This window comes from Microchirus variegatus, assembly GCF_963457635.1.
Source record: "Microchirus variegatus genome assembly, chromosome: 6".
NCBI classification, from domain to species: domain Eukaryota; kingdom Metazoa; phylum Chordata; class Actinopteri; order Pleuronectiformes; family Soleidae; genus Microchirus; species Microchirus variegatus.
The window spans coordinates 32,444,170-32,456,525 of record NC_139807.1 but is presented as its reverse complement, the minus strand read 5'-3'; the positions used below and the strand labels follow the sequence as shown (position 1 = coordinate 32,456,525).

The 12,356-nt window shown below is 40.3% G+C and overlaps 1 protein-coding gene across 2 annotated transcripts in view; it reads left to right on the top strand.

The window, feature by feature from the left end:
• The first annotated feature begins 95 nt into the window (after positions 1-95).
• Positions 96-12,356, top strand: part of mical2a (microtubule associated monooxygenase, calponin and LIM domain containing 2a) — a 32,663-nt gene continuing 20,402 nt past the window's right edge. For both annotated transcript variants that reach the window (XM_083891138.1, XM_083891137.1), the window contains exons 1-4: positions 96-361; positions 6,463-6,670; positions 8,184-8,300; positions 8,903-9,004. In XM_083891138.1, coding sequence (XP_083747264.1) covers positions 101-361; positions 6,463-6,670; positions 8,184-8,300; positions 8,903-9,004 — 688 coding nt within the window. In that variant the 5' untranslated portion in view covers positions 96-100. The remainder of the gene's footprint in view (positions 362-6,462; positions 6,671-8,183; positions 8,301-8,902; positions 9,005-12,356) is intronic.

Below are 12,356 nucleotides of genomic sequence, written 5' to 3'. Positions count from 1 at the left end.
TTCAGCAAGAGCGTTTGCAGGAGCTTCTGCAAGAGCGTCTGCAGGAGCTTCAGCAGGAGCTTCAGCAGGAGCTTCAGCAGGAGCATCGACCGCAGTGAAGATGGGAGAGGCGGAGGAGGACAGGGATAACGTGGGCAAACAGTTTGAGAACTTTGTCCAGGCGTCCTCGTGTAAAGGAGCTCTGCAGGCCTTCAGCGTCCTGTGCAGACGGCTGGACCTGGACCCTGCAGACCACAGCTCCTTCTACAGCAGCCTGAGGTCAAAGGTCACCACGTGGAAGGCCAAAGCTCTGTGGAGCAAACTGGACAAGAGGATTTCGCACAAGGAGTACGAGAAAGGTCGAGCATGCGCCGGCACCAAGGTACGTTTAATGTTGTCTTAACTTAAAAAGGGAATCATGAGATGATGATTCAAAGCAGGTTCTTGATGATTTTTGAATGTTTTGTCCTTATAAAGACTTGAGGTCGAGCTCCAAACACTTCTCTGGGTTTTTATGGAATACTTTCTTTGGCAGGACTTTGTTTTCTTTTCATCGTGGTATGAAGTCAGATCTTTGTAAGAAGATAAAACAGCTAATGATCATCATTCACCCTCACATGAGTCATCTCTGTGTCGTCATCAACGCTGTTTTAAAACAAGCGCAGACTTAAGAGTTCACTCTAACTGCAGATGTTTTTTATTATAGATGAAAGAATACACATCACTTCCCTTATTTACTTTATCTCATACATATACTTCATTTATTTCACTTTATAAGCTGCAATAAGAGTTCTGTTATACAACCAACGTTGGAAAAACAAGCTCAAACGTGTGTAAAGATCTAAAATGATCACACCAGAGTTAATTCAGGAACTGATGGATGTGACTTCCTCTCACATGGTACCTTTTTTATTTTCCTTTTTTAAAAAAAACCAATCTGAACTTTGTTCCTCTTTATAAACAGAACACCAGAGCTAAAGCAGCTTCATGGTCATGACTTTAACCTGGAGCAAAGACGCAGAATCATCATTTCTACACTTTTACTGCAGCGACTCAGAAACAGAGAAAATACTTTATATGAATACATATAATATATATATATTCATATATAGACATAAATATATATATTCATATAGGTAAGCATTTAGGAGATGCTTTTATCCAAAGCTATTCACAAGAGAAGAATAATCTACATAGACTCTTAGAAATAAAAGTGCTAAGTAGAACCATATAAGGTTCTTCGGCTTGTCCTCATAGGAGAACCCTTTTTGGCTGCAGGTAGAACCCTCCAAAAAGGTTCCACCAAGAACCCTTTTTTAAACCCTTTATTCAGGAAAGGTGTTTTAAAGGGTTCTCTGGATCAAAATGGTTCTTACTGGAACCATTAGTGTTACCAAGAACCCTTGAAAAAACATTTCTTCGGGAAAGGGTTTTTCAGAAGCAAATGGTTCCAGGTAGAACCTCAGCCCTTGTAGAAGAACACTTTTGGAACCCTTATTTCAAAGAATGTACACTCTTAGAAATAAAAGAGCTAAGCAGAACCATATAAGGTTTTTCGGCTTGTCCTCATAGGAGAACCCTTTTTGGCTGCAGGTAGAACCCTCCAAAAAGGTCCCACCAAGAACCCTTTTTAAACCCTTTATTCGGGAAAGGGGTTTTAAAGGGTTCTCTGGATCAAAATGGTTCTCACTGGAACCATTAGTGTGCCGTTAGATTGCAAAAGGACAGGGACTTTTATGTCAATGAAAAAAGAGGGACTTTTATTTTGAAGAAGTGACTTTTATTTTGATAAGGAACTAACCAGGAAGTAACCTGAGCTTTTAGGAGAGCATTGAAGTCGGTGTGAGCAGAACTATGGAGCACTTTGTAGGCAGTGATTTGATGTGGACGTCTAAATTATAGAATAGAAATGTTGTATCCAGACACAAGTGTTTTAAATGCTCCAACCTGAGCTAAACTCAAACAGCTTCTCTCTCATTCAGTCTGCAGAGTTTCACTGTAAAATATAAAGTGAACAGTGATGTCATTAAGAGTGAATGAACGTGAGCCTTTCATTCATGACTCAGTCGCTCACACAGAGATTCAAAGAAAATCTGTTTCTACTTTGACGACTAAAGTCTCGTGAGAGCAGCGTAAAGTGACGACTCATGGTTTAACAGCATTAGACACAGATGTGATATCACTCAGCTCCTCGTCTCTCATGATGTGATCTCATGGTATTTTAACGACCTGACACATAAAGTTTTACTGCGCGTGAAAAATAAAATGACAAATTGAATAATTCAAGAATTGCAATAATATCATTTAAGGTTTAAGAGCTGAGGGGAAACTGAGGGAAAACTGAGAGGAAACTGAGAGGAAACTGAGGGAAAACTGAGAGGAAACTGAGGGAAAACTGAGGGGAAAACTGAGGGGAAACTGAAGGGAAAACTGAGGGAAAACTGAGGGGAAAACTGAGGGGAAACTGAAGGGAAAACTGAGGGAAAACTGAGGGGAAACTGAGGGAAAACTGAGGGGAAAACTGAGGGGAAACTGAAGGGAAAACTGAGGGAAAACTGAGGGAAAACTGAGGGGAAACTGAGGGAAAACTGAGAGGAAACTGAGGGAAAACTGAGGGGAAACTGAGAGGAAACTGAGGGGAAACTGAGGGAAAACTGAGGGAAAACTGAGGGAAAACTGAGAGGAAACTGAGAGGAAACTGAGGGAAAACTGAGAGGAAACTGCGGGAAAACTGAGGGAAAACTGAGAGGAAACTGAGGGAAAACTGAGGGGAAACTGAGAGGAAACTGAGGGAAAACTGAGAGGAAACTGCGGGAAAACTGAGGGAAAACTGAGAGGAAACTGAGGGAAAACTGTTCTGGTTTTTCAGTTTTTAAACAAGAAAATCAGTTTAATGGTCAGTAATGTACAGACTGTGTCACTAGTGTTCACTGCAGCATGGAAGGGGAGGAGTTTTGGAACACAGACGCTGTGATTGGTCGACACACAGACAGACCCAGAGCGACTGAATCTATAAAAATGAGGCGTCATCAGTTCCAGTTTTAGTTTCCGAACATTAAACTTTAAAGAGGCTGATGTCGGGGGACAGATGTGACCGCGGCGACGAGAGCGAGGTCAAAGGTCGGGAGCTGACAGGAAGTGCGTCTGTGCTGAGTCGGCAGGAAAAAAAACACGCCTCGTATCTGTAAAAATACATCAGTGAAACGGAAAAAAGTAAGAAAGAGATAAAAGATTTGCTGGTGACTGATAATCACATGGAAACAATGACAGAGTTTTAGATAAAAACACCTGAATAAACGCAGTCAGTGCTGTTTTGCACATGAATGAGATCATTTCACTTCCTGTCACAGATACTCTCAGCTTTTGTTCACAGGGAGATGGATTTAATAGTCGCCCTCAGGCTTGTGCAGGCAGCGTCTGTGTGAGAATGTACCTGAAAACACCTGAAAACACCCGAGGACACGTGTGGTGACAGCGTCATCATGTTTCTACAGCGAAACCACCGCGAAACCACCGCGAAACCTCCGCGAAACCTTCGCGGCGCTCTCAGAGAGAGGGAAAACACCGTGCAGCGTTCTGTAAACACAACTCTGAGTGGAATCGTCCCGTTGTCTGAGAAATGAGACGCTTTCTCGGGATTGATTTTCAGGAATCCACGCCGTCAGTCAGGGTTTGGTCCTGGATTAGATTTCAAAAGAATCAGGACGTCTCAGACACAAGAAGAAGAAGAAGAAGAAGAAGCAGCAGCGTGTTTAAGCCTGAACGATGACTTCATGACTTCATGACTTCATGTTTGATCCTCACATTCTCAGACAGACGGGCAGCGTAAAAAACCTCAGTGCACGGATTTCATGAATCACGAAGCTTTGATGACGACGTCATCATCTCATGATAAGAGTTCCAAGTAAAGTAGATCATCCGTCACACACAGAGGTCTATAAAGGTCTATAAAGGTCTATAAAGGTCTATAAAGGTGTATAAAGGTCTACAAAGGTGTATAAAGGTGTATATAGGTTTAGAAAGGTCTATAAAGGTCTATAAAGGTGTATAAAGGTGTATAAAGGTCTATAAAGGTTTATAAAGGTGTATAAAGGTCTATAAAGGTCTATAAAGGTGTATAAAGGTCTATAAAGGTTTATAAAGGTCTATAAAGGTCTATAAAGGTCTATAAAGGTGTATAAAGGTCTATAAAGGTCTATAAAGGTTTATAAAGGTCTATAAAGGTCTATAAAGGTCTATAAAGGTCTTCAGTGTCACTGTGTGTCCTGTTTTTAAGTCCTTTAGTCTTGGAGAGTGTTTCTCAATCCTGATCCTCAGGGAACTCTGCCCTGCCATGTTTTACATGTTCCCTGCTCCAAAAACACCTGATTCAGATGAAACATTACATTATTTAACACATTACTTTTTTTTTTGACAAAAGTTGAAACATTAATTTAAAAAAAATTGTCAAAAGTTGAAACATTACATTTAAAAAATGTTTTCACAAAAGTTGAAACATTAATTAAAAAAAATTGACAAAAGTTTAAACATTAATTATTATTTTTTTACAAAAGTTGCAACATTAGTTTAAAAAAATTGACAACAGTTGAAACATTAATTAAAAAAATGTCAAAAATTTAAACATTAATTTAAAAAAAAAAAGTCAAAAGTTGAAACACTATATTTTGAAACATTGAAATATATCATTTTTTTGAACATTATAACATTATTCTTTTTTTAAATGACAAAAGTTAAAACTAAATTTTAGATTTTTTTAACAAAAGTTGAAACATAAAAAAAAAAAAGCAGGGCAACATGTAAAACATGGCAGGGCAGAGTTCCCTGAGGACCAGGGTTGGGAAACACTGCTTTAGTCCTTTAATGAGACAATCAGGCCTTATTTAGACTTTATGCTAACATCCATCCTCAGTGGTCTGAGTGTTTCCTTACATTACATCACATTTCATCACATTAAATATCATTTAGCAGACGCTTTTATCCATTTCAACATTTGGGAACAAACAAGAGCCAGAAGTAAGTAAGTTCTTCAAATGATGCCAAACTATAGTGAGCTAAGTGCATGTGGTTGTTAGCGCTATAAGAACAAAAGTCTCCTGTGAGCGAACTTGACTGATGACATCAGAGGTCATCCATGGAGGAGGCGGTTTCTCAGATTGTGTTCGTGCGCGCTCAGGAATGTGTGTCCTAAGAACCACCTCTAAATGTGTGTGTGTTTTAAAATGTGAGGATTCAAACGTGATCATTGAGGACGAACATTAACGCTAATGTCAGGTCTGAGCGAGGGATAAATGCTCTGGTGGTGAAGTAAAGTGCATGCTGTCATTCTCCTGGTATGTTAATAAACACGTGGACTAGAACCAATGTTCATGTCGTTAAAGGAGGCTTATTATGTAAAAATCAACTTTTTAATCATTTAAATCCTTGTATTTGAGACTCTGGAGGTCCTGTGAGTCGGCAAAGTGTGAAAAAAGATGATGTTTTTGTGGTCGTCTTCAGTCTAAGTACAGGAGATAAAACACGTGATGTTGACTTCCTCACTCATTGTGACGCCACGATGCGCTAAATCCCTGGAATTCTCATACAACAGAGTGCAGCACAGAGTTCTACACAAACTTCCAGCATCAGAGGATTTATCTGTCCAGTGGATTCATGTTATATATGACGGCAATGTGCCTGCTAGAGCCTGCTAATGATCACTTTAACAAATGCTAACTGCTGTTAGCTCCCAGTAGCCTCTGTGGCTGATGTCATTTCCTGTCCCTTAAGTTACGTTTTACTTTTATTTTTAAGGTGGACCTTTTAAGGCGGACCTAAAGAGATACTGCTAAACAGAGTGTTGGTAACAGGGCTGTTTTACGGTGGCCCTGAGGTGCAAAACACACAAACGCAAATCAAAAAACACAAAAACATTAACCCGAAACGGAAACACAAATCACACAACGCAAACACAAAAGCAGAAAACACAAAAACATTGACTCTGTGTGTGCACACTACAGATAGCCCTAGTTCGAATTCTGCCCCCAAGCAGAAAACACAAACACAAAAGCATTTAACACAACAACATTATCTCACGACGGAAAAAAGCAAATCATAAAACGCAAACAAAAAAGCAGACTACACAACGAAAATGCACGTCGAAATGGAAACGCAACTCAAAGAACAACAACGAAAAACGTTGTTTCCCGCGATCGACCACTGTCGTCGCTCGTTGCACAGTCTGTGTTTTAAAAAAAATATATCTTCGTGTTTTCTGCTTTTGTGTTTGCGTTGTGTGATTTGTGTTTCCGTTTTGAGTTAATTTTTTTGATTTGCGTTTGTGTTTTGCACCTCAGGGCCACCGTACTGTTTTGTCAGGTGATTGAACTGCTGTGGTGCTTCATCCTTATGGTATATTGACCAAAGCACGTCACAGACATGTTCACTAGTTTAACTTGGACAAATAGACTATAATATGTCTATGTTTGTGTTTCCGTCCTCCCTCAGTGCCTCATCATCGGCGGAGGTCCCTGCGGCCTGAGGACGGCCATCGAGTTGGCTCTGACGGGCGCTAAAGTCGTAGTGATCGAGAAGAGGGACTCGTTCTCCAGGAACAACGTTCTGCATCTGTGGCCGTACACCATCCACGACCTCCGCGGCCTCGGCGCCAAGAAGTTCCACGGAAAATTCTGCGCCGGAGCCATCGACCACATCAGTGAGTGTCTGAGAGAGAGAGGGAAAAAAAACCACTGATCTGTGATCTGTGAGCTCAGGTTACTTCTGCTCTGAAGCCTGAGATTTCTACAGGATACAAATAATGTGTGATGAGCTGTAATCAGCGTATAAATGTTAACCAGGTGTGTTTGAGGACTCTGTGGTGGATTCACTCAGTTAAATATATTCGTAAGCGTGATGATGATTGGTTAGCACCTACAGTTTGTTAATTGGTATTGAGACAATTAAGTATTCATGAATCATGAATCTTAAATCTGTGCTGGAATATTGACGTCAAGGGATTTTGGAAAGTTGAACAACGTCTTTGAGTGAAGCCACGGACCCACAAAGCAGTTTAGTAGCATTTAAGTAGTGCTGAGCGCTAGGTCAACGCACGTTAGCGCGTTTCCATGACGACTGACCGTAAACATGACGTCACTCGCGTCTTTTTACGGTGTGCCGCGACACCCGAGTCCAGGCAGGCACCGTTTACCAGTTAGCTCTGTTAGCTCCGTTAGCTCCATTAGCGTTAGCCTACAGTGGAACTGGAGCGGTCTGTTTATTAAAGGAAAAGAGCAGCGCTAACAAATAACGTTAGCGTACCTGTGTAACTGCGTATGTGTGCCTCTGTTTTTAAAGGTTAGCGTTAACTTTAGAGACTCATTTTAACAATCGGGAGTAACGTAAACATGACTTCAGTTAGCTCCGTTAGCTCCTTTTAGCGCCCTTAGCTAGCCTACAGTGGAACTGGAGCGGTCTGTTTATTACACAGAAAGAGCAGCGCTAACAAATAACGTTAGCGTACCTGTGTACTGCGTATGTGTGCCTCCGTTTTTAAACTTTAGCGTTACTTTAGAGACTCATTTTAACAATCGGGAGTCACGTAAACATGACGTAACGTGCGTTAATGTGCGTAATGTATTGATTTAAAAATACTTAAAGTAAAGTATATGAGACATAATTCATTCATTGTCAACTGATTTCTCCTCCACCGTCAATTTAGAGCGTTCAAAAGTTTGGCCTCACTTAGAAATGTCCTTATTTTTTGAAGGAAAAACACTTTTTTTCAATGAATATAAGATTAAATGAATCATAAATACACTCTTTACATTGTTAATGTGGTTAAAAACGTCTGGTTTTTAATAGAATATGTACATAGGTGTATAGAGGCCCATTTCCAGTGTTCTAATGGTACATTGTGTTTGCTAATGGCGTTAGAAGCTATTGGATGGTTAGAAAACCCTTGTGCAATGATGTTAGCACAGCTGAAAACAGTTTTATTTAGAATAAAAATCACTATTTCTAATCTTGACTATATTTTCTATTCATTTTGCAACTCTTTTGATGAATAAAAGTCTGACTTTTAATGGAAAACACCAAAAGAATTGTGTAGTTGAGCCCAAACCTTTGAACGGTATTGTATTTAATTATTTTCAACCCTACAAACTAAACAGACGGCGACTGTGTGTTTTCCACATGTATAAAAACTCAATCTCTCTCTCTCTCTCTCTCAGGTATTCAGCAGCTGCAGCTCACTCTCCTGAAGGTGGCGCTCATCGTTGCGGTCGAGTTTCACGTCAACGTGGAGTTTGTCAAACTGCTGGAGCCTCCTGAGGATCAGGAGAACGAAGGTAAACGTCCACGCGTTCACTGCAGATCCACGTCTAGATCACTAAAATAAATAAAATCAATAAAAACAATGCATCAGAGAAGGAGCAGACAGAAGCCTGATGCTTGATAATCTGTCAAAGTTGTCAAATGGTTGTCATGTGGTTGTCATATCAACACACTGATAACAAACAGAGCCTCGGGCCTAAATTTAGACGTGAAGACTTAACACTTTCAAACTGAGCCGAGCTCTTGACTTTAATGGAATGCATTTTCCACGCGTTGTGAAGCGGCAAACACTTAAAATTCCCTCATTTTTAAATATATGATACTGTTTTATTTGGACAATAATCGCTGACTCTGTGTAAACAAACCAACACGTACGACTCCTTCTGTTTTCACACATCACCAACATACAGCATCTGGCAAATCCAGCTAGCGACGTAGCAACAGCGCTAAAGTGCACTCAGGATTACACACACGTGTGCAGGACGTGTTCTGATGGAGGCTGTTGAAGTGTCCTTGAGCAACACGTCAGCTCTTATCTGTTGCCGTTCCACATTCCCCACATTCCGTATGAGTTCCACGTTCTCTCTCACTCTGTCTTTGTTTCCTCTCCTGTCAGCGGTCGGGTGGAGAGCTGTGGTTCGACCTGCAGATCATCCTGTGGCTCACTTTGACCTGGACGTGGTCGTCGGAGCAGACGGACGCAGGAATACTCTGGAAGGTGAGAGGACGCTCAGGGAGACACTGTTCAAAACATCCACTCACAGTCCAAATGGGAGCGTACCTATGTCCCCAGAGGTGGAAAAAGTACTAAAATATTGTACTTAAAGGGACAATATGTAGTATTTATGGGTTTATATGAACCCAAAATCCACTCTTTTATACATATTATGTGCTCCTGCATTGTCTAGTCGCTGTATAATAGTTTTTGTTTCATTTTCGTAGTGTTTCAAAAAGTCGTGTAAAATAACATGGTCGCGGGCCGTGGTTGCATAGCCACTGTTAGCAGCGAGACGCCATGTTTCTACCGGAGCCTGTAAGGACAAACGCGAGAGAACAAATCAAGCGTCTCTTTACTTGTAGCAGAAGTCCCGCCTCCTCTCTCTCCGCTTCGTCTGCTACGGCCGCGGTAGCTCCGCCCTCTCCCTCGCCTCACGAACCTCATCTGCTGACACGGAGAAAGACGACGAGGACGACATTTGACCGGCTGAGGACACCGTAGCGCTCAGGGAAGGGAGGGGGTGAGCAGAGGAGCAGTTCTTTGTTGTAAATTTCAGCCTCTCCTCTAGATGGCACTATAAACTACTTACTTCCCCTTTAAGTAAAAGTACCAATACTTTGATGAAATATTACTCAAGTAGAAGTAAAAAGTAGTTCATTTGAAAAGTACTTTAAGTAAAAGTTACTTAGTTACTTACCGTGGGGTGTGAGGGTAGTAGAAATCCAAAACTAGTTTCGAGCTCACGCCCGGTGCGACACAGGATATGACATCACTTTTGGCCACGCCCTCTATGTTCACGCTCCAGTGCTGGTGCTGATCACATCATCATTGGTCTGGTTCTGCTGTATATTTTAGGGATAGGATTTATAAAGTAACTAAGTAACTAATACTTGAGTCAATACGTAGTCAAGTAAAATACAAAATCCTGATTTTAAATTGCACTTAAAAAAATACAAAATACACAAAAAAAGTATTCGACACAGTAACTGGAGTAAATGTATTTCGTTACTTTCCACCTCTGAATGTTCCCCACTCAGTTGAGAGCCCCTGAAAGCCTCAAAAGCAAAATTTGAGGGGGGTCTAAAAATCAATTCACATAAGAATCTTGATTCTCATTGACTACGATTCAGAATCGATATAAAATGTCCTAGAATCCTTTTTAATAAAGATGCTTTTATTTTTGCTACTTATGCATAAATGTGATATTGCTTTTATGCAACAGTTACAACAAGTCCATCTAAGCCCATTTGTCATTCAAGCAGACTGGATTAGATCATCCTTTTCACCTATAGAATGAAGCGGAAATCATTTTGAATCAAGAGTTTTGTCATTTGTGTCTTACATATATGATCTACAACTTTGCATGCTTTATTATCATTTATAACCAGACAAAATGTCTTTTTATTTAAGTATTTTATTTGTGATTTTGTATTTTATTGTATGAATGAATTGCTTTCTAAATGTCCCTACGGAAAAGGCCCAAACGAGCCCACATCTGACATGTCGATACTGCAGGGCGGCACCTGGTGTTGGTGAAACACTGTTGTGCAACAGATTATAAATAAAAAGTGTTTCACACACTGGATAAAAGCGTCTCTGATATCCAGCAGCTTCATTATGTTTCTGCTGTGAAGCTAAATATGAAACTCACCTTGTGTGAAATCATACGCGTCATTAGCTGACACTGATCTTTCTGTGGACAAAGGTAACACATGAGACCTTTAAAAGAACAGGAATAGAACAGAGCCGAGGGCTGAGCTCTGCATCATCATCATCATCATCATCATCATCTCTGTGTGTGTGTGTGTGTGTGTGTGTCTACACTAAAAATGTTGTCATCGAACAAACCCCAATTCAAATCAGATGTTTATTCCTAAAAAGGGCATCACTGAGCCAGATGAGGTCATGGCTCATTCTGAAATGACGGAGAAGCCTCAGGGAAATGATTTTTCCTCAAGAGTCGACTTCACTCTGAGGCCGAGCTGCAGCAGCAGTAACAGCAGCAGAGTTACTGTACATGTGTGTTTGTTTTACTGTGTCTTTACTGTGTCTTCACTCTGGAGGAAACACAATCCAAACCTGTGTTCACTGTGTCTGAAGTTAGAAGCTTCTTCTTCTTCTTCTTCTTCTGCACTGATGTGGTTATAGAAGCAGAGTAAACACATGAGACGCTCGGGTTGGCACAGGATCAGTGTGTGTGTGTGTGTGTGTGTGTGTGTGTGTGTGTGTGTGTGTGTGTGTTACTAATGTTGTGGGGACCTACAACTGTTTACACACTCACACTGTGGGGACTTGTCTGCATTTGTGGGGACAAAAAGCAAAAAGTCCCCACAATGTAAATGACTATATTTTAAGGTGAAGATACGTTTTAAGGTTAGGCTGAGGTTAGGGTTAGGGTTAAGTTTAGAGTAAGTCTCCAGGAAATGAATGTAAGTCAATGCAATGTCCTCTGAAGTTATGAATGAATGAGTGTGAATGGCCATTTTAGTGCTCAAAAGTGCGATATAATGACTTTCTTTGACTATTCATGATGTTAAACTGCATAAACGTGCGTCATTTAACAGAGTTAGTGTTGCACTTGTAGGCTAAAAATAAAAAAAACACAGTGTACAGTTGTCTCCAGTGTCTAATGGACATAAATACAACATAAACAATAAGATTTAACGCAGTCAAATGTCTTTGTTTATCCACGATGAACAGAGACATATGGAGAGAAGCTCAAAAGTTTGAAATGTCCTTATTTTTGAAGGAAAAGCTCTTTTTTTTATTCAATGAATATAACATTAAATGAATCATAAATACACTCTAAACGTCTGGTTTTTAATGCAATATGTACACAGGTGTATAGAGGCCCATTTCCAGTGGCGTTAGAAGCTATTGGATGATTAGAAAACCCTTGAAAACCCTTCTGCAATGATGTTAGCACAGCTGAAAACAGTTTTATTTGGAATAAAAATCATTATTTCTAATCTTGTCAATGTCTTGACTATATTTTCTATTAATTTTGATGAATAAAAGTCTGACTTTTAATGGAAAACACAAACAAATGTATAGATGAGCCCAAACCTTTGAACAGTGGTGTATTTATTCAGATTACAGCACAGTTTTGTCCTGTTTCTTTAAAACACTCACTAACTGAACTGCAGCTACAGCCTGAAGTCAAACATGTTTGTCTCAGTTCTCTGTGAACAGATCTGGACGTGAAGACGTTTTCTAGGCGATTCTCTCAGTTTGACTGTTTTTCCTGAGGCTGTTGTGTTGTGACCTGATCTGTCGGCCTTTGTGTTTCAGCATGTGATGTCAAAAAAAGAAGGTTTTAACACTCTCAACAAAGACTGTAACAACTGTGTAA